At 39.9% G+C, this 27,512-nt stretch overlaps 2 protein-coding genes across 5 annotated transcripts; one reads left to right on the top strand and one right to left on the bottom strand.

The window, feature by feature from the left end:
- The first annotated feature begins 2,272 nt into the window (after positions 1-2,272).
- Positions 2,273-8,647, top strand: LOC308389513 (glucosamine-6-phosphate deaminase 2). Of its 3 annotated transcripts, XM_080870961.1 has the most exons (7): positions 2,290-2,547; positions 2,901-3,039; positions 3,134-3,235; positions 4,849-5,031; positions 6,569-6,753; positions 7,424-7,598; positions 8,100-8,647. In XM_080870961.1, the coding sequence occupies exons 2-7, from the start codon at positions 2,916-2,918 to the stop codon at positions 8,156-8,158; spliced, it is 828 nt and encodes a 275-aa protein (XP_080727087.1). In that variant the 5' UTR covers positions 2,290-2,547; positions 2,901-2,915; the 3' UTR covers positions 8,159-8,647. The 3 variants fall into 3 exon arrangements, with proteins under 3 accessions (XP_080727088.1, XP_080727087.1, XP_080727086.1); XM_080870960.1 differs by having other exon boundaries at positions 2,292-3,039; XM_080870962.1 differs by lacking the exon at positions 3,134-3,235 and having other exon boundaries at positions 2,273-3,039.
- A 4,417-nt stretch (positions 8,648-13,064) lies between these two features.
- Positions 13,065-27,235, bottom strand: gabrg1 (gamma-aminobutyric acid type A receptor subunit gamma1). Of its 2 annotated transcripts, none has more exons than XM_080871657.1 (9): positions 26,990-27,235; positions 23,309-23,469; positions 21,780-21,847; positions 21,021-21,241; positions 20,685-20,767; positions 19,819-19,956; positions 19,524-19,676; positions 17,737-17,936; positions 13,065-17,643 (listed from the first exon to the last, which is right to left on the bottom strand). In XM_080871657.1, exons 1-9 carry the CDS (start codon positions 27,025-27,027, stop codon positions 17,365-17,367), a joined length of 1,341 nt encoding a protein of 446 aa, XP_080727783.1. In that variant the 5' UTR covers positions 27,028-27,235; the 3' UTR covers positions 13,065-17,364. The 2 variants fall into 2 exon arrangements, with proteins under 2 accessions (XP_080727783.1, XP_080727782.1); XM_080871656.1 differs by having other exon boundaries at positions 13,065-17,646.
- Positions 27,236-27,512: the final 277 nt, after the last annotated feature.

Consider the following 27,512-nt stretch of genomic DNA (forward strand, 5'->3'; position numbering starts at 1 on the left):
GATGGATGCATCGGAGAGCAACTTGGGGTTAGCATCTTGCCCAAAGATCTTTGGTACACAGACTGGGGGAGCCAGGGATCGAACCGCCAACCTTCTGATCAGTAGATGACCAGCTTGACCTCCTGAGTGGCTGTTAGTTGTTTGGCTAGTTGGACTCAAACAGGAAAATCCAACTGTTAGTTGTAATGTTGGGGTTTGTAAAGCACTTTATAAATGAGGACTGTGTAGAAGAGACGCTTTACACGTGTAGCGTTTCATGTCCTCTTTAACCTTAAAAAAAGCTGTGGAGAGGGAGGAGTTCGCCAAAATGCCTCCTGAGATCTGTGCAAACCTGGTGATCAACAACAAGATCACAAACATCTTACCACTGTTCTCGCTAACAACCTGTCTGCGCCAAGTACTAAGTTATGTTTTGTGATTAAAACACTTAATTCACTCAATGACATATGAATCAGTTTATAACTTGTGTTTTTTGTGAGTGTGTGATTTTTAGTTGATATAATTTCTCTCTCCATTAAAATGAAACTCCCTTCAAAATGAGAGATTCTTCATTAATTAGTGTGTGCTCTGTATGCACTCACATAAAAGAGGGCATTTGATGCACCATTTAACTCTTCAGCACAAAGTGGATTGTGTTCTGAGTACTAACAGACTTTGCTATTAAGCCAAAAGCATAAAAAATAACAGCAAAATGCAACACAGTATCCCAGTATTTGTGTGTGTGTGTGTGTGTGTGTGTGTGTGTGTGTGTGTGTGTGTGTGTGTGTGTGTGTGTGTGTGTGTGTGTGTGTGTCCAAACCTTAGGATTGCACATGTCTCACTCTGTATATTTTTATATATTTTATTTATTGTTTACTCTATTTAATTTGTAAAATATGTGTACACACACACACACACACACACACACACACACACACACACGTAGAAAAATATTTAGTATACACATCCAGAAATGCATATACTATTATATATTGTACATATATTTATTAGTTTCAGATGTAGCCATTCTTGTATTTTGCTTGTTTACATTATTGTATTTTGCACAACTCTGTTGCTTGTGAAGCTCGCACACAAGAATTTCACTCACATGTGCTGTACCAATGTACCTGCACATGTGATGTGACAATAAAAGTGATTTGATTTGATTTGACCTTTGACTGTACTGTACGTGGTTGTGGACAGATGGCTACAAAATCTCCATGTACACAAACTAACTTTACTGTATCCCATTTATGTAAATCTAAATTTGGTCTCACGTTTTGCGGAAGCCAATGTGCTCAGCCATTCACTCTGCTTGATGTCAGCACTGGATGCTACCATTTAAATGTGAAATCAATTAGTGCAGAGGTGTCAAACTCAAATACACAGTGGGCCAAAATTCAAAACTGGAACAAGGTCGCGGGCTAAAGTTAATATTTATTGAAAAAAAAATCTTCCTCCAGATATAAGAATGAATCTTTTCTTATGGACTCAAACAAGTTTTGCTGAAAAACTGAATATGGAACAAGCAAAGCTTAATACTAAACAATATATATATTAGCTGTATAATACCAGTAGGCCTGCTCTAATAATAATTTGGTATGGCTTCGCGGGCCAAATGTAACTAGGCTGCGGGCCAAATTTGGCCCGCGGGCCAGAGTTTGACACCTATGAATTAGTGGAACCACAAGTTGTCTTTTCTTCTCATTGTTTCTGTTGAGTGTAGTAGTTTCCACATTCAATGTCTCCTATGTTTGATGCTGGGAGAGGGAACAAACCCTCTGGGTTGGGGGTTGTGTAAGTCCAAGCAGGTCTTAAAATCTGCCAAATGGCAGATTGTGAAAGTTGTTCTTATTCTTTCTATGGAGAATTATTTCTTAGCTTTATTGTAATCAATAAAGATATAGTAAAAGAATTCTTGAAAACAAACTTTCTTACTGGAAAGCCTAATGAGTACTTCCAGGTGATGTTAAAGAATTACCTCGAGCTAACATAATGGTCACACAACAGTGAAAAAACTCCAACCACGTGGGGCCCGTGTAAATGTGGAGGATTGCATCAGAACAGTTATTAGTGTCAGATTTTTGGCAAATGAAAACTTCAGATCATCAACAATAAATGGTAAATGGCTTGTATTTGTATAATGCTTTACTCAGTCCCTAAGGACCCCAAAGCGCTTTACACTACATCCAGTCATCCACACATTCACACACTGGTGATGGCAGCTACACTGTAGCCACAGCTGCCCTGGGGCGCACTGACAACGTGATGTTGGATTTTTGAGGCGCAGGTAAACACGGACTGTCACCAGTGCTGTTGACCAGCAGGGTAGGAGATCCACTGAGGCAACGCCCGAGAAGTCAAAGGAAGAAGATGGTGTTGAGAAAAGACTGCCAGCATTATTCAGTGTAAGAAGAATATTCAAGTTTGTAACACTGCTGCTAGTGTTTCGATGTAACATGTTTTGGTCCACGCGGACTTCCATATGTTCCACACGTATCAGCTGACGGGCAGATGATCACGTGACGATCACCTGCTTCCTGGTCTGACAAGCGACAGATTTTGCAGGTAACCTGTGTTATCGCTCTAATGTTAGACGCGTGTTAGCTGCGGATTTGTAATTCCCGATCCTGTGCGGAACATTTCCGAGACTGTGCAGTATTACGTGTACACACCACTACACGTGAAATATTCCGCTCCGGTCGACTTGCTTCACTTGTTAGCATTAGCAAGTACTTCCGATCATTTACTAAAGTATAGTTTTGGACACTAATGACTGTTTGTCATTGGCCCTTTCTGCATAGGAATACAGACAGATTGTTCAGATACAAATATTTATCGGAGGAGGCATTTGAAATAAGCTAAGCGCACACTTAGTAGTTTTTACTTTTCCAACTTGTATTTTTCTCACACACACTCAGTGAGAGCTTACTACTATGAGGCTGGTCATTCTCGACGACTATGATCTGGCCAGTGAGTGGGCAGCAAAATACATCCGCAACAGAATAGTCCAGTTTAAGCCTTCTGCTGACAGGTTCTTTACTCTGGGCTTGCCAACAGGTGAGTAACAACAATACCCATGTTGCGAAAAATGAGTCCTGCAATGTGAAGTCTGTGTTTCCCCTCTAAGTAGGATTTGTCTCATTTCTCACAGGTAGCACTCCTTATGGCTGTTACCAGAAGTTAATTGAATACTACAGACATGGTGATATTTCATTCAAATATGTGAAAACGTTTAACATGGATGAATATGTCGGTGAGTTAAAGGATAACTGACTCAGCTTTTTCCTCAGTATTAGTTGTGCAACTCTAAGTGGGCTCTTTGGAGAAAGTGTTTTTGAGGTGGGGCCGTGTACTGGGAGACAAAACCAGAAGGAGAAAGTGTTTTTGAGGTGGGGCCGTGTACTGGGAGACAAAACCAGAATTTCAGCAGTGTAAACTAGCAGCTTTGCAGCTGGCTCAAGTCTGGTGACAGTGTGTTAACTGTGACTAATGAGCTGCATTAAAGTTGATATGTCACAGTTGACAACAGAAACAAAAATGTTACAGCCAGTTTTAAAACGGGCCCACAGACGTTTATCATCTTATCAGTAGTGTTACAGCATCACAGGCTCAAATCAGAACCACTTGATTCTCTGTTGTAACCCTCAAACACTTACCTAAAAGCAGATAACGCATAAAAGGAAATGGCATCAAAAGAGTTTGTTGCTCTATAAAAAGCTCCCCATAAAGCTTGGATATCATATTTTTCATCACTGATTGGAGAAAATAGACAAACCGTGGGTTTGTCTTCAGCTCTGTATGCAGGCTGATAACGAGTCGGTGCTCTGCTGAGCCAAACATTCCTTTAACCTTAACTTGAAATGACCTTCTTGAAATTCCTCATAAATAAAATTTTAACCATTTGGGGAAAATATTCATAATTGATACTTGCCTATTGATATTTATTTAGACTCTTTCTCTCTGATCACATCCTCCACTGTGTCTATTAGACCCCATTCCTACAATGCTGCTTAATGCCGCTTGCATGCGCAGCACCTATGCCGGGGCCTCGTCTCGGTAGGACGTGCCCGGCCAGAACAACTTATCCAGGAGGCGCCAGCCTTAGCTGTCTCCTTTCGATGTCGTGTAGCGGCTCTACTCTGAACCCCTCCTGAAGGACTGAATTTACCCTGTTGCTAAGGGGAGCCCATCCACCTTTCAGAGAAAGTTAGTTTCCTCTGCTTGTATCTGCGATTTCATTCTAATAGTGTTAACAGAAAGATGAGGCACAGATGAACAGATTTATGCAGCCGTCTCGCACCAGATGGCAGGAGACACAATAATTTAGTGGCGTTGGGCATCAATTAAAATGTTAACAAATCTCCATATTAGCTTATCTTAATTGGATCCCTGTTAAATCCAGAATTTAATTTAAAATCCTTCCCCTTGCATACAAAGTCCCATTTTTTTATGTTAAGGACCTCATAGTACCGCATCACCCCAACAGAGCACTTTGATCTTAGGCTGCTTAAATAACCTCATGATCAGGTTATGTGTTCAGCTTAGGTGTCAGTGGTGACTTAGCCAAGTAAAAAGAGACAGTTTCATGACACAGAAACATGTGACCTCGAGCTCAGAACTGCTCACTAAACCATTTATTTCTCATTGTAGTCCACCATCAGGCTTAACAGGACTAAAATACTCAGTAGCTTTGGGCTAGCAGTAACAGAATGTACTAACATTAGTAAGTTGTATGAAGAGATTTTCATCAAACTGAGTGATCAAGAGTGATACTCTACACGATTAGTTACTTTGAGCTATTTATTTCTTTTTCATTCGGCTTTTCTTACTAATTTCACTCTCAGTAAACACGTTTTTGCTGTTCAGGTCTACCTCGTGCTCATCCCGAGAGTTACCACTCCTACATGTGGAACAATTTCTTCAAGCACATTGACATTGATCCAGCCAACGCTCACATTCTTGATGGAAATGCACAGAACTTGGAGGAGGAGTGTCAGGCTTATGAGCAGAAGATCGCTGAAGCTGGAGGAATCGAGTTGTTTGTTGGAGGTCAGACGTGTGGCTTTTGATATAGATTGCACAGCAGTGCTGCGTGGTATGCAAACTATTTGTGAAAGTGTTGTGACTGCAGATTGTGGCTGTTTCACTACATTATTATTATTATTGTTGTTTCTATCTCTGCACAAGTGGAGTGGCGTTTTTCTGTTGGGATATTATTAATATAAGTAATACACCAATGGTATACAAAGAAATAAAAGATAAACCCAACAGCTAAAACAATAAAAAATCTATTCTTGGCTTCCTTTTTTTTCGATTTGGAGTTCTAAGCTTTGGCATGACTTAACCTTTGATTAGAAGGAAAACCTGCTAGCTTAGAGTAAACTGTACCTTTGCCACATCTCGTTCGCTGTTATTGTGCAAAGTTGCCTGAACTCAAGGCAGTTGTTCTTTTCTGTGCTTGAGTCGATCACAGACAGCTCCTCATTTGAACTGTTTTTTTCGTTTCTTCATCATCCATCAATATTTACTCTTCTTGAATGTAGCAATGTTTATGCTAACGTGCTAGATAGCATTACTTGTGTGCTCAGTGGCCAGATAATTTAATATATGGTCACTGGGCACACCGGCTGTGGCAAACTCCTGTGAATAAGCGAGCAGCCAAAAATAGCTTTATCGTTACAAATTGTTTGGTTTACAAATTCTGTGTTCCATGTTGTTTGCTCTGTTGTTAAATTTGCATTATGTAAGTAAGTAAGGTTTATTTATTAAGTGCTGTATGGCTGAAGCAGTTCATGATATGTGGAGTCATGTGACCGTGGAGGGCTCTGAAAGGATCACTGAAGTCCGCATGTGTCACATGAAGCCTCGCAGCAGCATTGTGAACCATCTATAGGCAATCCAAAGATGATTTGCTCAGGCAGAGGAATAACAAATGACAGTGATCAGGGCGAGATGAAAGCATGCGTAATCATTTCCATTTGACTTTGAGACACAACATATTCACGACGGATGCAGCCATCCCGCCCCCAGACAGGGTTTAGGAAAGTGGGGTGGAAGAAGACCCACCTGCTCTCCTCCCTGCTTGTCTGTTATAAAGTGGCCTGTTGGTTGCATGTGTTGGTTTGCCTTAGTGTATGAGGTGTTAAGAGTGTGATTGAGGGGATAGATGCACAAGCACGAGCACTCGATGCGCCTCTTAAAGCCCTCGAGATCTGAGGTCCACATAAATGCACTGTACTTTTTAAAAAGAGGGTCAATAACAGTCTGATTAAAATGCGTAGGGACACAGCCAGGCGTCAGAGAATGAGTAATTCTCTTATGAACTCAGGGTCAGATGGCGTAAGAGCTTTTTGAACAGTAAGGTTGGCTGATTGTGGCAAATAAAAGGTTTGAATTCCCTCGGCCGCTGTAGATGAAATTAGAAAAATATGTAGCCCTCGCATCTTTGTCTGTGTTGTTAAAGGAGTGAAGTAGTTAGAAAACTATGTGCAAAATTTCACCGTTGCAGCACCTACTACTATGTCATAGGGATCAATTCATTTCATTTTATGCTCTTTACCACATGCTGTTGAATTTTGTTCTGTAGGTATTGGTCCTGATGGTCACATAGCATTCAACGAGCCTGGCTCCAGCCTGGTTTCCAGAACGAGAGTGAAAACCCTCGCAAAGGACACCATTGTGGCAAATGCTCGTTTCTTTGGCAATGACCTCTCCAAGGTTCCCACAATGGCTCTGACTGTTGGTGTAGGAACTGTCATGGATGCCAAGGAGGTCAGATTAAAGGGCACTTATTTCAGTCCTTTTTTTGTCCTGTTTACACACTTTACATGCAAAATATTTGCACAAATTTTACCTCTTGTGTGTGTAAAGGCCTTAAGAAAAGCCAGCACGCAGAATTTTGACAGCGAATATTTTACCAGCTGATGTTTATTGAGACTGTTTCTCTTCTGTAAGGGCTACTCCGTCTCAAGTTGCAGACATTTTCTACTCGGCCGTCTCCAGTTTGTACAAAAATGTTATCGTGCAAAAAATTTGAACATAAATAATAAGTGCTGTGAAACTTTAGCTTCATATATCAAATACTTGTCAAGATGTACTTTTTGAAAAATGCTCCACTGACCTTCTTTCCAACCCTTTTAAACTGCAAAAGTTTGAACATTACTATCTCCAAACTTCCAACAAACCACTACAAACTGACGCTTTCACTAGTCTCTCTCACCATTAAAGACGAATCAGGATCTAATTTGGGATAGGTGCATTAAAAACAGTGTCTATTGTATTTCATTTATATATGAAAAAAGTCCAGCACTCCTGTCACGTACTCGATCACACACGAATAACAATTACAATATAAAGTTGCTTGAATAACCATGGTTGTGGCTGCTGCTAAATATAGTCATTTCAGTACAATAAAACTTTAACACACTTTTCCTCTGCTCAGGTGATGATTCTTATCACGGGAGCACACAAAGCTTTTGCTCTCTACAAAGCCATAGAGGAGGGAGTTAACCACATGTGGACAGTATCAGCGTTCCAGCAGCACCCACGCACCATTTTTGTCTGTGATGAGGATGCCACCTTGGAACTCAGAGTCAAAACTGTCAAATACTTCAAAGGTACCAGTCACTCCTGTTGTGTGTGCCTGTTTCTAATACCTGCTTATTTTTAACTAAAAAGCTACAGTGCAGGTAACTGATTAGAAAAATGCTAACTGACTTAAATGTGTACCGTAAGTACAGGTATGTGAACCAAAAGGACTAAAATGTCATCCTTAAAGCGATCAAACAATTTAGCTTTAGCTAACAAATGATAAATGGGCTGGTTCTTATGTTTCTCTACCTGACTGCTTTATACAACTTTCCTCATGCAACATATGTAAATATGTTGAAAAATGCAAAAGCTTGTAGAATAAAATCAACAATGTGTGGAAAACCTTAACTAGTACATTTTTTTTAACACACTTGTGTTTAAATTTAGCTACACAAATAGACCGAGAGCTGCAAACTTACATATTTACTTATATATGCTTAGCATTAGATTAGCATTAGCTTAGATATTTGACAGGCATTGAGTCCACATCCCAGCAGTTTGTTTTACTCTTTTCATTTTTGTTGTAGGTTTAATGCATGTCCATAATAAACTGGTGGACCCAGTGCTCAGCATAAAAGACCAGTAAAGGAGCCAGTGAATAAGGAAGACAACTGAAGGTTGTGACCAATGATTTCTGGATTCAACATCTGTTCCACGTCTGAAGAGCTGGTGTTTGAGTCCTTAACTGTGCATGTTGCTTATTCAGAAACTTACTTTGAATGTTATTCTTTTCAGACTGTTACTGATTATTAGTGAAAGGTCACTGTTCATTTATGTTGCGATGTAGTTATAACACAAGTTTACCTATCCGAGGTGTTTTGTTTAATCTTTAACTAATTAAAACTAGTTAATGTTTAACTCGTTTTTTCAGGATTACTTTTTTCTATAAAGTAATGACCATAAACAAAACGCCCAAATTTGTTTGGTGGTTGAAGCGAACCTAGACTCTTTGTCCATATTCATTCCCAAAGTAGAAGGCAACAATGTGCGGACAACAGTTCAACAAAAGAAGCAAATGTGATGTGTATGTTGGTCAAATCTTGTCAACCAAATAAACACTGTACATGTAGATATATTTTAGGGTCCTCGTCAATTAATTAAAGAGAGCCTGTTACTGTCCAACAATAATTATCGGTCGGTGGATTTGAGTGTCTCACATGTGGATACTGTGAGTGGTTTTGAGGTGATGTTCCCAGTGTTTGAAGACTCTGTTAGAAAACCTTCTGTTGGGATGATTTTCTTTCACACTGCCAAAGAACAAAAATTAGTGTCAAAGTGAAAAACTCCACCCAGTTTTCTTTTACAAGGGGTTCATAACATGTGTCCCAGACATGTAAGGTGTTGGTTTCATACACTTACTGGACGAGTGTGTATTCCTATGTAATTAATTAATGCTGTTACACCTGAGTGTACTGAAATGCAGTGTGACTGCAGCATAAATTTAATTTGTCCTAACTTTACTTGAAACACATTCTTGTATATGTGCTTCACAATAACGGCTGCTTGACTTTTTGCTTCATGGTAAAATGGCCTGCATTTGTATAGCGCTTTTCTAGTCCCTAAGGACCCCAAAGCGCTTTACACTACATTCAGTCATTCATGGATCCGTCTCACTTGGATGTGGCCTTAGAAGGCAAGGGCCTGTTTCGTAGGTGGCCTATTGCCTAATCTGATTACGCCTCATAGCAGGATTTTACAAATGTCCAAAGCCTTGGGTTGGGCTCATACATCAGTTTTGATTTGGTGGGGATAATTAACAAAAGTGACAAAACATATTTTTATCACAGCCCTGATCACTTGACCATATATTGATACATACAAAACTACACATTTATACCTGAACATTGATATCACCATATGGGAAGACAGAATCACAATATAATGTCGGCATATATGTCATGATCTTGGTCTAAGTGGTCTTGTGTACCCCTACCACACGATGTTCACAGTGATTCTACAGTTGTTTACCAGCAGAATAGTGTAATGTAACAAGATGATTGAACTGAATCTGTGTTTTTTAAGTAAATTTGAAGACTATTTTTTAAAAAAATGTATTTATTACACCCAAGGTTTTATCATTGATATTGGTTCTGTCTGTTGGACTTTGGGAAACACATACATAAAATGAAACGATATGATATGATACACTGCTGCTCTGTCCCATATAGCCAGTGGTGTCAACCAAAGGGAGAGGAATTTATTGCCTTTGGGAGAGCAAAGAAGAGGATCCCAGACTTATATCTGTAGCTGCCTTTGTTGATTTACATAATTTGTTTAAAGAGCAAACCAGCAAATGACCCAAAAAATGGTGTTAATGGGTCAAAAACACTTGGCCTAGGTGTTGCCAGTGTCAAATCAAATCAAATCACTTTTATTGTCACATCACATGTGCAGGTACATTGGTACAGCACATGTGAGTGAAATTCTTGTGTGCGAGCTTCACAAGCAACAGAGTTGTGCAAAATACAATAATGTAAACAAGCAAAATACAAGAATGGCTACATCTGAAACTAATAAATATATGTACAATATATAACAGTATATGCATTTCTGGATGTGTATACTAAATATTTTCCTACGTGTGTGTGTGTGTGTGTGTGTGTGTGTGTGTGTGTGTGTGTGTGTGTGTGTGTACACATATTTTACAAATTAAATAGAGTAAACAATAAATAAAATATATAAAATATACAGAGTGAGACATGTGCAAAACAGTGGCGTTACTGTACAGTATAGAGTGCATAATGTTGAAGTTCCAGTAGTGAAGCTGAGGTGTCTATGACGTGTTCAGCAGTCTGATGGCCTGATGGAAGAAGCTGTCTCTCAGTCTGCTGGTTCAGGACCGGATGCTGCAGAACCTCCTTCCTGATGGAAGTAGTCTGAACAGTTTATGGCTGGGGTGACTGGAGTCCTTGATGATCCTCCCCGCTTTCCTCAGGCAGCGCTTCCTGTAGATGTCTTGGAGGGAGGGAAGCTCACCTCCAATTATCCGTTCAGAGCACCGCACTACTCGCTGGAGAGCTTTGCAGTTGTAGGCGGTGCTGTTGCCATACCAGGTGGTGATGCATCCAGTGAGGATGCTCTCAATGGCACAGTGATAGAAGGTCCTGAGGATGCGGGGGCTCATGCCGAATCTTTTCAGTCTCCTGAGAAAGAAGAGGCGCTGCTGCGCCTTCTTCACTGTTTTGTTTGTGTTGCCCTAACTATAAGCTAAAACTATAAGTTTTAAACCTAATCTTAAAAGTAAACAGGGTGTCTCTTCCTCTGAATCCAACTGGTTCCCATTACAACTTTTAAATATGCTAGCAACCACAAGTAAGAGGCCAACAAGTGCTCAGCATCTCTGGGAACTCCTTCAAGACTGTTGGAAAACCATTTCAGGTGACGAAATCCTGAAGCTCATCAAGAGAATGCCAAGAGTGTGCAAAGCAGAATCAAAGCAAAATAATCTAAAATATGAAGCATGTTTTGAGTTATTTCACACTCTTTTGTTTACTGCATAATTCCCCATGGGTTCATTCATAGTTTGATGCCTTCAATGTAATTATTCATGAAAATACAGAAAACCCATTAAATGAGAAGGTGTGTCCAAACTTCTGACTGGTAGTAGAATAGAATAAACCTTTATTTTCCCACAGATGAGAAATGTGGGTGTTACACAGCTTTTATAGCAAGGGGAATATAAAATATAAAAGGAAGACACAAGGTGGTCCTATTTACATAAGCGATTGAAGTTCGTACATACAGGTAACAATGTACAGAATATGTATAGAAAAACTGTACATAACTATATATAAAATGTACAGTGAAACAAGCTGATGAGTAGGATGACCATGTTAAACTGTGTAATTTAGTCTGACAGCTGCTGGTAAGAATGACCTGCGATAGCGCTCCTTCCTACACTGTGGGTGCAAACGTCTACTGCTGAACGAGCTGCTCAGTGCTCCTGACCAGTTTGAGTTCCCCCCTGTCCCTCTCTGCCATTCCACCACTCCAGCAGACCACAGCATAGAAAATAGCAGACGCCACCGCAGTGTCGTAAAACGTCCTTAGGAGTGTCCTGTTCACCCCGAAGGATCTCAGCCGCCGTAGCAGGTGGAGACGACTTAGACCCTTTTTGTAAAGTGTTTGTGGACCAGTCCAGTTTGTTACTGAGGTGAACACCCAGGTATTTGTTCTCCTCCACCATTTCAATGTCCAAACCCTGGATGTTCACTGGTGTAATAGGAGGTGGCTTCTTGCAGAAGTCAGTCACCAGCTCCTTCATCATGCTGGCATTGATGCAAAGATGGTTCTGTTTGCACCAACTGACGAAGTCGTTGATGACCCCCCTGTATTCCAGTTCGTTTCCCTCCGACACCCGGGCCACAATGGCGGCGTCATCCGAGAATTTCTGGAGATGGCAAGTGTCCGTGTTATAACTGAAGTCTGCAGTGTACGGGGTGAAGAGGAAAGGGGCGAGCACTGTTCCTTGTGGGGCCCCCGTGCTACAGACTACCACCTCAGGCACACAGTCCTGCAGCCTCACATACTGGGGTCTGATTCTTATATAGCGCTTTCCTACTCTCCTGGAGTTCTCAACACCACATGCCTCATACACCCTTTCACACCCACTCACATCACTTCTAAACTCAAGTGCAAACTAACCAACATTCACACTCCGATGAACGCATCGGACGGCAACTTGGGGTTCGTATCTTGCCCCAGGATATTTGGCGTGCAGGCTGGGGAAGCCAAGGATTGAACCACCAACCTTCCAATAAGTAGCTGATTTGGCATTATTTGAACTGAATTAAATTTCTCTCACTGGAGCCGTTAATGTGGCAGTCCTTTTGAGATGCAATTGAGAAGCTTTTCCAGCAAGACACTGCTGCCATTGCTGGTCAGTTTGATGCTGTTGCTTTGTCTGACTTGTCAAAGCTGGCTCAGGGTTGCGGGATGAGCATTCTAAGCAGAGATGCCCAGACCTCCCTCCTCAAAGTCATCTTCTCCACTTCTTCTGGTGAGACACTGAGAGATGCTGGAGAGATTATGTGAACCATGACACATAATCTCTCCAGCATTTCTTGAGCTTCTTCCAGGGTTTATATTTCCAAAACACCTCACCTAAGAACCACCCTAGTTAATGTCTCAACCACCTGAACTTGTCAAGAAACCAACAGAATGATGGACCTGTTTATTTATAGACTAAGTGGACAAAGAAAATCCTTGTCTGTGATGCTGTGACATCATCAGAGAGATGACAAAGATTTTACAGGTTGTCCAAAGACATGCAATCAGTCACTAAAGCTTACAGGGATCAGAAAATGCTGAGAAGTATACACAGAAACAGGTTAATTCCAGTACTAGACTGGCAGAAATCAAGCAAACCCTACATGACTGAGGCCTGACACAATGATCTGATGATGACTGACTGTTTGCTTCAGTCTTAAGAGGCCAGAATAATAACCTGATGAGCAACGGGTGAGCTAATCAGCTGATCTCTTACAGGTGAGCAACCGACAAGGAAGTGGAGAAGCCTAGGTCTTGGTCCCCCACATTATAACTGTGTTCTGTGGGAAACAGGCGATGAGAAAAGAAAGCACAGGGCTGCATTTTATCAATCATTCTCTGGGACAACACTGCATCTACCCCAGAACCTGAAGCATCGACCTCCACAGTGAACTGCAGAGAAGGACCCAGTTGAGCCAGAACAGGTAAAGACGAAAACCAATGCTTAAGGCTTCCTGGGCTGAAGTCAGGTTAACGGAGCAAAGATTTTTGTATAGATCCTGATTTTTATTCTGGCCCTCACCACCCGTCACCTTTGGCATAATAAGACTTTGAGATAATAATGTGAATAACAAGATAAAATAAGATTAACAAGAGGAACCCAGAGTCTATAGCGCTCCTCTTGGCAAAGCAAATGTGTATGACACAACAAAGTCCAGAAGTGTGCTCCTGAAACTGCCGGACAGGACAAGTTTAAAAGAAAATAGATAAACAATTTTATATAAGGAATATCATCAACAAAATATTCAATTGCATAAACAACAAGTTGTTAACTATCACAAGAAGCATGGCTAAAAGTAATTGTGTGACTGGAATAAATACACGAATTCAGTGGCAGGCTATGAAATACTGATTGAAAAAACATGGTTAATACTGACTGACAGTTTCTCACATGATAAACATTAGTGAGGTTTTCCCACTTCAACATCCAGTCATGTAAAACCATTGGAACCGTTTTTAGGCACTGATTTATTTTGTCACAGTGTATTGAGATAGTAGCCACAATACAGTATGAGCAACAATTACAGAGAATGGCACTGTATCACAGATGTGTGCTAGATGTGTTAATATGGCTTGAGTAGAATGAACATACAGCTCTATACCAGTCTTCCTCTCACAATGCTCATGATCACACAACATGCTTTGAGGTTTCTGGGCTGAATGAAAACAGCGCTTTTTTTTAAAATGAGCTACTTTACAAAACAATGCTGTGGAAAATATTATTCAATCATTAGAGCAAATATTTAGGTAATCATTCCAGGTATTTGTAAGCAATAAACATTTGTTATATTTGTTTTAATAAATAAAAAGCATTGGAATCATCTTAAGTTACAAGAGGGGTGTGTTGAAGCTGTGGCGAATGAAAGACCATCACATTTTGTAGACCCTGTCTCACCATAGACAAGCTATCAGTGCTAACACTAAAGACACAGCTTTGACAAAATGCACACTTTTTTATGAACGATTAGTAATCAAAAGCAAAATATCATTTTATCTCATCAGCACTATATTGAAATGCAATCTGTGGTATTTAAAAGCACTGTCATGATGAGCGTCAGGCCACAGTTTGGTAAACCATGTATGTCATTTCCTTTTGGTACAGTAACAGGATTATAAGGCTGCATCAACTTCTGCACTGCATTCTTTCAGCTTTTAATTATTTTGACCTGAATCAGCAAAAATGACATATTTGACTTCTATAGAAGATCAGAGACTTCTGCTTGATTTTTGGTTTCAGAGCTCGAACGTCATTACTAATGATCTGTTATCTAATTATTTACTGTTTTGTTAATACTAATAACTGCAGTAATCCTTATTTTACATAATTTGGTTCGATCAGTGACGGTTAACTAGAAATGAACACACTTTAACAATAACTACACTGTCAATGTTTGCATAGTTTACCACTTCTTTGTCTTCTTTGAGAATGACATGTCTATTGACACCTTCGAGCGAGTAAATCATCTTCATGTCACCTTTGTCAGAACAACTGTGTTATGGCTATAAGGAAACACTATGGGCAAGGTTAAGACTACTGTGCATGGAGACCTGATTACATTTGCAGCCCCCCCCCACACACCCCCCACAGCAAAACAAGACATGCACAGAATTTATGCAAAGAAACTAAAGTGTAACATTTATACACAGTATTCTACTAAATGTCATTTAATGTTTCTTTGGTGTATCTGAAAATGCACTAAACTATTATCTGTAGTTTTCTTATGGGAGAGTTTGCTGTAGCATATCTATTCATATTATCTCCAAGTCTGACGTTTTAAAGAATAAGAATGGTCTGCCTAGCAATATAAAGCGACTGTTGTTGTAATTTGGCGCTTCATGAATAAAACTGAATTGAATCTGACCTTTGTTTTAATCTCTTTTTGCTTTACCAGTTCTATGCAGACACATAGTATGCGCTAGCATAACTAGTATATCTGTGAAGGTTCTCAGTCATCCAGGTCGTCGTAGTCTTTGGAGCTCCTTAAACCATAACTAGTACATTTATTAAGAATGAGTATTTTTAGGAATGAAAGCTGCGTCCTTCAACAGTTACATGTAATTCTCAGTATTTTTTCATAATGCTGTGAGTTCATTTCAGCACTTTGTGTTTGCACATTTGTTAAACAGTAGGAAATTACCCAATCCTAAATGTATTAGTACACACAGTCATTGTTTATATAAAATCCAATATCTTAACACTGGCTAACATCACCACAATTGCGTAGTACTGAGCCCTTTTAAAAACAAAGTTTGAGCTTCATGATTTACATTATTTGTCGCAAATTAAAACTGCAGCGCTTTTTTTGACGTGGCTATTTGAAGTAGCAACACTGAATCCAAAAGTAGTTCTTTAACAGTGAATCTTCAAGCAAAGGCACCGCCTTCTCTTTCCTCTTCTCCATCTGACATGTTTCTGTTGGTGCTGAGCACGATGGTAGGAAATGCTCAGGTACTGGCCATCAGGTATACGCTATTTTCACGAGGCATTGTGGGATACTTTGATGGCATCATGAAGAGAAATCTGTCTTAAAATGGTTACGAATGCGTACAATATGATCCACAAGCATAAACTAAGACTTACAAATGTGTGCAGTGATTTGTGTGTAACTTTTGTGGACTCACTAATGCGCAAGACACAAATATGAAGCACGTGAAACTATTTTACAAATGTGTTTAAACCAAATCTGAATAAATACTGATTATTTTTCCACAACTTATTACGTTCAGCTCCTGTGTGGTCACATTGCTTTGTGTCTGTATGTGGAGCCGCATTTGTGAGTCTGCACAAGTCCCACAGAAATCGCTGATTTGTAAATCTTAGTTCACGCTTGTGGATCATATCACAACTTCGTAACACTTTCAAAGGTAACTTCTCTCCGTACTCCAGACAGCAAATGAGAAATTTACTGTACAGTCCAATATCCAGCAAGTAGTGAATGATTTTAGCCATAGCCCTAATTTTGATTTGAGTATTGCAGAACAACAGAAGTCCAAAATATTAAGATCATCACTTTGAGAACAGGAGTCCAAATTTCCACTGGCGTGACTTAAACAGTGATATATGGTGAATGGTGCTTTCTACCTCACTGCAAAATACATAGCTACAAGATTTATGAGCCTCTGTCATCTCTGAGGAAAAATAGGAAACAAAGCAAGCTTTAAGTAAAAATCTTAAATTGTTGAAAGCTGCCATTAAAATGTTGTTGAAAATGTTGTAATTCTAAGACAATATTACTGAAAACGTTTCAGTACACTTTGCTCTTTGTCATGTGGCAAAAGTCACGCTGTGTTTTATACGCAGCAAAAATGTATAAAAGGAAATGCAAGTCTAGTTTGATTCTTCCTTTAAATTCAGAATTGTGCCTTCAGCAGTGCATCATCTTTATGATGTTATGATATAAAATCAGGCCTCTGTAAAAACCACCGCTTCTCGACAACTCAACGTTTGGCCAATACTACAAATTTATCCTTCCTAGATTCTGAGCAGAAGCTGGTCCAGTTGATGCTCCGGTTTTTCAGCTATTTAACGACTAATGACCAACAGGACCAGACATTTCTCAAACACACTGCTGATATTTCAAATATTGGCTGCTGACCTGCTGACAATCAGGTTAGTTATATGATAAGAGCTACTGGCTTTTCTAAAAGAGTTAAAAAAATCTAATAGTTTGCCATTATATATTACAGCTACAATGCACCTTCTTCTTCCTACTTTACAATGTCAATAGCACAGTGGCAAGGAATAAACAAACTATATTAAAAAGTGACGCCAAAAACTCCTCCGTGTTCTCTCGAGTTTAACCCGTGCAAACATTTGATGTAATTCCAAATGTCCACAACTATAGCTTCAATGAAATTCAGGGTTCTTTTCCTATTTTGACTTTTGCATCTTGCTGGAATCGGACGGCTGGTAACAGTAAGCCGTTAAAATGACTACCTCCTATTTCTAACTATATACAAGTAGCTCAGTCTCTGGGAAATTTTGTATATGATACACTCCGGTTGTCCTTTGAGGTGCCAGTTTTATAAATATAAATAACCTATCCAATAAACCAGATTGAAAAGGCCAAAAGCAGTAGGAAAGAATATTCGTGAATAAGAATCGATCTTGGAAACTCGCACGTGCATCCTGTTTTCACGCCAGGCACCTGAACGGCAGTCGTCAAAGCAGCAGAAGAAGCTGGCACAGTCTTTTCCATCTAAACACTCATAAGCGTAATCATCCTCCCCGTGATAGGGTACAATGTTATTCATCTGCAACAGCGACGGGCCGGGCCGGATATTCACCATGCTTGATGCTTTCTGCTGTAGAGGGAACACACACAGTCATTTCCCCGTGTTAGTACTTGATGCTGTGGCTCTTTAATGAAGAAGGGATCAAATAAAATCTGGTACCTGTGTGTTGCTGGCTTTAGACTTCTTTGTCTGCCTGTTGCTGGTGAAATAGTGCAGAGTGCCATACTCCATCAGAGCAGCAAAGGTGAAGATGAAGCAGACAGAGACAAAAAGGTCCATGGCGGTGATGTAGGAAACCTTTGGCAGGGACTTCCTGGAGATGGTACTGAGAGTCGTCATGGTAAGCACTGTGGTGATGCCTAAAAGGATTGAGACGAATTTAGTGGTAGAATATCAGTCCTACAAATATTCATGAACACATAAAAACAAGGTGGTTTCAATGTTGGACTTGTTTTTAGCTTGACTTGAACGGAAGAATTGCAGTAGTATAAGCAGCAGCACCTCGTAAGACTTAAAGACATAAAGGAAACTTCTACGTTGCAGAACAGACAAGTAATATTTTTAATGTGTATGCAACATCAGCCTTTACTTGGACATTGTTTCCTAACTTTGTCCAAAGTAAAACATAACAAATATTCATTTATTTGGTTAAATTACTTTTCGTTAGTCATCTAAATTATGACAGGATAAAGAAAAGGAAAAATAAAAACACATATATGTTATTCACCTAATTTATATGTAATAGCTGAGTGTTCAGTCACTATTGTGTCCTTTTACTATATCACTGTGAATGCTCCTGCTCACGAGCACATGGCACACATGATAAGAGACAGGGGAAGTGAAATAATATGAACTGAGTTTACCACAATGCTTCCAAAGTTTCTAAAGAATTAGCATAGCAAGAGTGGAAGCATACAAGACAGAAAGCTGATTCTGTTCAACATGAAGCAGCATTTTCAGTGGTTCCATCATGCATTCAATGACCGCAGGTCTTCCCAGCCTTAAAAAAGTAAATCTGCATAATTACCAAACTGGCACCAGTGACTAACATGTGACTAACACGTGACTAACACGGGCCATGAGGTCAGTTTCATGATCCTTAATATACAAATTGCCATAACCATTGATCAGTCTTTCCACATAAACGGCCTCCTTGTCTCCCTGCTCAGACCAGCAGGATGTGAAAGAGTCCAGTAAAAATACAAAATAGTACTTTTACTGGAGTATATTTTTACACTAGTACTTCTACTTAAGTACAGCATATGTGTACTTCTGCCATCTTCACCTGTTAATTCAATTCAATTCAATTTTATTTATATAGCTCCAAATCACAACAGCAGTCGCCTCAAGGCGATCTATAGATCAGTTTTTAAGTTTTGACTCTCATCGTCCACTGGAATATACATTGGGTGGGCGAACACCATCCCCATAGACGCAGTGAGCACAGAAGAAGGCATCATATCAAAAAGACCCAGAGGATAGAGTGTATGCTGTAACCGAACGACCTCTGGCTATGACACGACACAGAGCACGACCTCGTATGGCCGGGTCTATCAGTGATGAGGATGTGCTGGACAGGGACGCTGGTATGAGCAGTGATGAAACACTTACTCCACTGAAAAAGCAACGCAGTAAACAACTTTCAATTTAAGACTGGCTGATTGTGAAAAATAAGGTTACGTTTATTTATTGGGCAGAGAGTATGCAATCTTCCTTTTATAGTCCTGCATACCTTAAACCAGTAACACCATCACAGGGAGAATACTTAACCCTCAACTTTCAGATATCACAGACCATAATGTGTGCTGTATAATTTATAGTAAGAATAGTCAAAAGCTGATTGCAGCTCATTATATAGAAATATTTCAAAGATTAAAGGATATTACAGTAATTTACAGAAACATTTACAGCCTGATTTTATCTGTGCCTGAATTAAATGATCAAACCTAGAGATGTTCGTGCTGGGACGGCGTCCTTGTTAATCCAGAAGGAGACCCAGGATAAAACCACAATCATGCTGCAGGGGATGTAGGTCTGGATGGTGAAGTAACCCATTCTCCGACTCAGGTCAAAAAAGATTGTCATGATGACATATTCCCCTGAAAGTTTAATAAATGAAGGGCAAAAGCAAATTCACGTGACAATGTTGACTCTCTGCTTTCACAAAACAACGACAGCTTGTAGCATAAGATTAAAGTCAACTTTGATACTATGATAGTGAACTTGGTTACAGTCTCTAACCTGATTGCGTGTGTGCGACATCAGACGTGTTCCTCAACCCCACAAAGGCAAACTGGTAGAGTCTCCAGTACCGCTGGTCCGCCACCTCTACTGCTCGTCTCTGCCACCGATACATGATCTCGTTTTTAGGATAACCATCTACAGCCCAAACATAAACATACCTAAACATACATAACTGTGTTTTTGACAAGAAGCTCCACCTGAGGTGTGTATTAAAAAAAAAGGAAAAGTCTTTATACATTCATCTGACTTCTATAATGTTTACATGTTCGAAGGTTTAAATGATTCAAAATGCACATTTAAGGATGTCGTTCTAATACTTCTAAGGTTATGGGTTACATGTTAACAAAGCTTAAGAAAGGCCTATGTTTAGGAAATACAATGGCTCCGATTAAGATAAAAGCAAATATCAACTTTTATTTGCATTGACATGCTCAGACTTCATTAACAAGATAAACAAAAAAGTATGAAAAGCTGTTTTTACACCAAATGTCTGTAATGCGTTTGTCCTTCTTCTAGCATGGAAGAAGCGAAACTACGAAGAAGATTGAGACAATAAGAGATGAGCAGCCAAAGCACAATGCAAGTGACAAATGAAGGATGAAACGGACAACGTGACAGCACAGAAAAAAGTGCATAATTCATTAAGTCTGTCCAAGACATGGGACTGTGTGGCTTCCTCTCTCTCCTGGTGAAGTAGATGATAGATTGGCACAAGCTTAAAGTAGCCAGCCTCAAGCAGATGGGGCAGTGGGCAAGGAGAGGGCGAATAAAGGCTTAGTCGGTATGATTTTCTGATAAATTACAGAAACTGCAGTTGAGATGGCAGACTCAGCAATGAGAGGGGAATATGTTTGACCACCTACAGCTTGAAAACTCCAGTGGACACGAGTGCTCATCCATTGGAAAGTTATGCAGCTTAAGGTAACACTCCGCATTTATAGTCAACCTGACAGAAACAGAATTATGTCAGAAAAAAAATGATATATGTCGGAATTGTTTTTCCCTGCCTAATAGTATTAAAGTCACCGTATGTCTTGTCTTTATTTAAGAGCGTAAATACATAAAAAACTATCAGACGTTGACAAATTGGATTCACTTAAAAGAGAACTACATGACAAAAAGCAGATGTACACACTAAAGCTGCACAAATGACAAATACTTTCAAAGACGTTAGCAAACTGGCTACAAAACTGTCCTACCTTAATGTGTACATGACTCTCCCATTGCTCCACAACCTAAGGAGGCGGTTGGGAGTAGTGATCCAGTGGGCATTTGATTTTCGGGAATTCCGGAAGAATGTGTCAGGAATCCATATTTTGCCTACCATGTTACTGTTGAGCATGAGCAGCTTCATTGAGCTATTGAACTTCAGGCGGCTGTCATACCATGTCTGGGCAAAGAAGATGTCAATTGTGTATTCCTGCAACAGATGTTGGGAATCATGCAAACAAACCAGAACAATTTTTAAACAGTTACTAGAAGAATTTGCTTTTGCCACCTCTATAATGTGTTGCATATTTGACTCAGATGTTCTCTTATCACTTCTCTTTTTTCACTGAGATGTTATAAAAATGACACGTTTGTTCAAATGCCTTTGAATGACTTTGATGACACGTTGACCATAGAGAGTGAAATCAAATGATCAACATTCATTAAATAAGTGTTAAAACTGCTAAATAATTAAATCAATTACAATCTTAAATATTGAGATTTCCCCTTAATAAATTGTTGGCACTGTGAACCACGTTTCACTTTATTTAAACAGAGTTTTCAACAAGGAGGACTCTTCCTCAGTGGGTTGAAGTTGAAAGCCATGGAAAAATACTGTTAGGGGACTTCTTTGAAAGAGCATTCAAACTGTAGCATGAATACAAGTTGTCCAGATACTGTTCAGGTTTGTAAAGACATTCAGTAACCCTGGATAAAGAATCTAGAGATATGTTGAGAGGCAGGCTTACCATGTTGATAGGGTCCACTGGTCCAATGCTGTTGACATACACAGCTGTTTCAATCACTGTGGGCCTCACTGAAACACAACAGAGAGATATACTGCACATCACTGATTTGGAGGTGGGGGTGAAGTTATGTTTACTGAAAGCGTGGTCAGAATTGCAGAAATGATGGAAAATTATTTGACCTTTTCTAAGATGTGTCTTAATTTAACTCTAAACAGCAACTCTCGTGTTTGCATAAGATGGAAGATCAAAGATTCAATTCAATTTTATTTATATAGCACCAAATCACAACAACAGTGGCCTCGAGGCGCTTTATATTGTATAGAATAATACAATAATACTATTATTCTACTATTATTCCAAAATTGCCCTGAAGATCAACTCTGCACAACCTGACAGTGGAAGAGAGAAGCCAAAGGGGAGCTGATACTCACGACAGCACACAAGTTCATATGCTGAGCGACACTATTTGGCGAACTATATTCTTCACAGACTTTACTTATGTAACAGTAATGAGGTGACTCGTTACTCTTACTGAACTTTTAATTAAAAAAGAAAGAAAAAATATTTATCATTAAATCTGAATTCATAAGAGTCTATCTGTATTTATTCTTATTGTATTCTAATTTTTGCGTCATAACTTTTGCACTGTCCACTTCCTGCTGTGACAAAACAAATTTCCCACGTGTGGGACTAATAAAGGTTATCTTATCTTATCTTATCTTATCTAAATACTTGTGGAAGCATGCAGTGCAGACTTAATCACTCTATAATTGTCATGGTTCTGGGTCTTGGATCCAGTGTTTCTGGACATTACTGCTTATTAAGAATATTCTATGTGATTCTGAGGTTCATGGCCTTCGGTTCTTAGTAATCTTAGAGTTCTTCCTCAGTCCTGTGTTTAGTCAGCCTTGTCTTCATGTTGTTTATCTCCTGTCTCCGTGTTTGATGTTCCCTTTCTGTCTTCTCAGTCAGTCATGTCTGTCTTTTCCCCCGGCTCTCACTGTCCTGCCTGTGTCTTAGTCTTTGTTTATCGTACTTCCTGTTTTATTTTGACAGTCTCTTGTCCTGTGTACACTGTATCCTGTTTTCTTCCCCCTGTCCTGTTGGTCTGTATCAACCCCAGCTCTGTTTCCACCTGTTGCCTCCTCTCATTATCCTGTGTGTATTTAAGTCCTCAGTCTCCTTCTGCTCGTTGTCATGTCGCCCTGTTTGTCGTGTGTTCCCATGTCTCCTGTGAACGCTGTATTTCCCCTCATAACCTCTGAGCCTCCTAGTTCTCTGTCACTAGTTCTCTAGTTTTTTGGTTGTTTCTGTTAGTCTTTTTGTATTTTTGTTTGTAGTATGGTGTTAGAGCAAATAAAGTTGCCTTCTTTAGTTACTCCCTTTGTTTCTAAGTGCATTTGGGTCCAAGCTCTGCCTGCCACACAGTGTCACATGACTTAATGTTGTAATATCTTTATCATACAATGAAAAGTCCCTTAAGATAACTATAATTGTGAATTTAGGTCAGCTAAATTGAAGTGATGTACCTCCAATGTCAGGCCGTAGTTTGTTGTCATAACCTTGCAGCAGTTTATTAAGGATCAGCGTTACATCGCTCTCATAGACCTTTGGTGATAACACCCAGGTCTTATTTATGGGTACATCTTCATAGTCCTCTTCGTCCTGTTTACTGGGTCCAATAGCTGAACTGTGGAGGAGAAAACATTGTGAAAATCAAACACACACACACACACACACACATATACTACCAGCAAAACATTTGGACACACCTTCTCCTTTATTGGTTGGTTCCTTATTTTTACCACTTTCTATATTGTAGGTACACACTGAGGACATTAAATATATGACACAAGATATAAGGAATGATGCAGCAAAGAAAAATGGATAAAAATGTCTTATATTTCAGATTCCTGTAAGCAGCCGCCCTTTGCTTTGTTGACAGCGCTGCCAACCCTCAGCCTCTCAGTGAGCTTCATGATGTCGTCACCTGAGATGGTTTCACCTCACAGGTGTGCCTGTCAGGGTTTGTTTGTGGAAGGGTCTGCCTCCCATTCTACTTTTAACCCTAAGAAGCACAAGTAAGTCTGCAGTCTGGCAGCAAAATGCTCAATTGGGCTGTACTATCAGGTCTTCAAGATAAGATGGGGCCTGATTATTCAGTACCTTGTATGTGAGGAGCAGGATTTTAAATTTTATTCTGGATTTAATATATTATAGGGGTATGGGAGAAATCTGCTCTCTTTCTAGTCCCTGTCAGGACTCTTGCTGCAGCATTTTGGATTAGCTGAAGGCTTTTCAGGGAGTTTTTAGGACTTCCTGATAATAATGAGTTACAGTCGTCCAGCCTGGAAGTAATAAATCCATGAATAAATCCCCAGCAAACGGTATGGGGACTGTAATTAATTTTAGATCACTTTAATAGTTAATTGCATACTGAGCACTCAGAATAAAATAAGTACAAAAGTTGTTGAGAGTTGTTTGTGCAGACTTAGTGGAAGGCCAAGTGTAGGAACTTAGTACGTAGCCTGAAGCTGATGACTCGTGAGCTGGAGAGGAAATGGCGTGTCACAAATTTAGAGGATCATCAGTTAGCCTGGAGAAATAGTTTTGCTGCTTTATAAGAAAGCCCTCCGCAAAGCCAGAACATCTTACTATTCATCACTGATTGAAGACAATAAGAACATCATAATCATAACTGTAAGCTGTTTGAGTGGGAGGCTCAATATAACATAGTAGAGAAAAAAAAACTGGGTATTCAGTGGTCGGGGTCCTCCACTGTTACCTCCTGGTTACCCACACTTCACTCCAGTGGCCACACCACATGAAAGCTGCACCCAGATCATTCAGTGGTCTCTCTGAAGTACTCTTTCTGCAGTGATTTGGATTTACTGAAGGCTTTTAAAGTAGCCTAGAAATAATAACTGCATGAACTAGCTTTTCAGTATCACTCAGAGACAGAACGCTTCTCTTTTAGCAATATTAAGCAGATAAAAGGACAGGGGTGCAACGCAGTTGTTTATTGAGCAAAATCTCTCACAGGTTAGAGTAACGTTATAGAAACACTATTACAATTTTAGAGTAAAGCACAATTCCTGAGCTTCCACAGAACTGTTACACATATTTTTTGTTTGTTTCGTTATTTTCTCTGTTGCTTTTCAATCTTCAGTGCTCCCAGTTTGGGTGAGCCTGGGTCCACTAGAGTCTTCAATGATTCACACTCCAATGGATGCATCAAAGAGCAACTTGGGGTTTGTATCTTGTCCAAGGATATTTGGCATGCAGACTGGAGCAAACAGGGATTGATCCACCAACCTTCCGATTAGTAGGTGACCTGTTCTAATACCTGAGCAACAGCCACAAATATCCAGAATAAACAAATATCCAGGACGTCTGTCATCTCTGCTAAAATATTGCTAAAGTTGGACCTATCTCATTCAGGCTGCTGGGAAACATGACCATGCATTTGTTAATTCTAGGCTGGAATTCACAGAATCCCGACTATGGTTTCTTACAGACTGCTCCTTTTAAAAGACTTTTATTAGCAGGCTTTTCTAAAAGTTCCCTGAAAGTTCCCATTGTTGCAATTTCTGACCTTTTTCTTTCAAATAGGCTTTATAACACACGCTCACATCCACTCTCTTTATCACTCACAAACACACATGCACCCACACACCAACACACACACAGTGAAAATATATATTTGCTTGTGTACCTTCCTGTTTTGTCTTTCAGGTGTCGTGTATTGCTTGTGAGTGCTTTGTTACAGATCCAGATTGTCTGTTTGCTTCCTCCTGGATTTTCCCCCATCACCATTCTTTTCTCTCTTTCCTCTCTCCACTTTTTTCTCTTATCTTTTGCCAATCTGTTCTAGACCCACTGCCTGCTCCAGCATAATATCCACACAGACAATAATATGGATAATAACACAACCAAAACATTACCAAGAGGAGCCTACAGAGAGTCTACGTTGGCCCTGTTGGGAAATATGTTTGGCACAACAAAGCATTTAGACCATTAATCTGCTTGCTACAACTGCTGGACAGGACAGGTTAAAAAAAAGTTCCCTGAGAAGACTTCAGCTGATCCAAAACGAGTGAGAGTGGGATAGATATCCTTTTTTATTACTCTGTGTTAAATCCAGAATTGTTTGTAAAATGATTCTTCTCATATACAAAGTCCTGAATAATCAGGCCATATCACGTCTTAAAGACCTGTTAGTATTGCGTGCTAACAGTAAAGCATTTTGTTCTTAGACTTCAGGCTTATTTTTGGTTTGGTGAGTTTCCAAAAGTAGAATGTGAGGCAGAGCCTTCAGCTATCAGGCTCCTGTGGAATAAGCTCCGAGCTAGGATTTACCGGACACGCCCTCTCTACTTTTAAGAGAAGGCTTAAAACCTTCCTTTTAATAATACTTTTAACTATACTTATGGACCAAGCCTCATTTTTGTAGCTAAAGGCTTTAGGATGCTGGAGGACTTCCAATGATGCATTGAGCAGTTATTCAGTTCTCCACTCCCCTCTTTTGGCGTCTGCATTAATTTTAATCTTCTGTCTCTCTATGCTCTCGTTTCTTCTTTTCTCCTTCCTACCAAACCCCAACTAGTCACAGTAGATGGATGCGGCTCCTTGAACCTGGGTCTGCTGCACATCAACTGATGAGTCTCTCTCAAATATTTGTTTTTACCTTACAAAGTCCTTAAAGTGACTGTTTCAGAGAACTGGTGCCAGGGTTGTGTTAATAAAGCTGAAGTTGATTCAGAGAGTCATGACATAATTTACACCTTGGTGACAGAAGTCCTGAGTATTAGAAGTCTTTTGCGTCAGTCCAAGAACTAAATAATCAGCTATGTGTTCACGAAGAGCCCCAGGATATTCTACTGATGTAACAAGACAGATAAAGCCTTATTACCTTCTCAGTAATAAACCTGTATGGAGGTCAAATAAAAATCTATTAGACGCGACTGAGAAAAACGCTGAAATGAAAGCCAAACTGTTTTGCTGACAAATAAGGATTATTTGCGCTGTGGTCTCCTCCAACACCACAGCTCAAATAGCATCCTGCTATAAAACCACCACAAGAAAAACGCAGCGGATTATGTCGAGGACAGAGCGCAGAGGCGGCGACATCTGCAGCCATTATCTCAATTCGTTTGTCGGTGTTAACTCGATCGAGACATTGCTGCTCATTTGCATCAACACACACTTACCAGACACCCAGAAACACGTAGAGCAGCCAGTGATACATGTCTTTGTCTTGCGCTTCTCTGAAAAGCAGGAGTTTTATCCTCTCCTCTGGAGCGAAGCACGCAGCGCTGTCCACGCCAAAAATGGAAATCGCGGAATTTCGTCAGGTCGCGTATAAATCCTACCGATGATGCTCAGTGTAGCGACGGAACAATGTGAGATGGGTCCATGATAAGTGTGGAGGGGGAGGAGGCTGCTGCCAAAGAGCTGACTCTGCTGTAGTTCATCTGCAGTGGTAGCAACAGTGTTCTGATAGATGCTGCGCTGATAGCCCAGCGGTGTCACGGAATCATCCGTCCTTTTGTATTAAATGATCTAAAACTTAACCGTTTTACCACAATGCCTCAAAGGACAGGTTTTGTTTTATTGTATTACACTACAAGTCACAATCAAGGCTTCAGTGCATGTTATTCTATACACTCGAAGCCTTTATCTGCCCACACACTCGTTCACAGACAGATGCATCCAATGCGTAATGAGCTTTAG

Source organism: Rhamphochromis sp. 'chilingali' (genome assembly GCF_963969265.1).
Source record: "Rhamphochromis sp. 'chilingali' genome assembly, chromosome: 21".
Taxonomy (NCBI): domain Eukaryota; kingdom Metazoa; phylum Chordata; class Actinopteri; order Cichliformes; family Cichlidae; genus Rhamphochromis; species Rhamphochromis sp. 'chilingali'.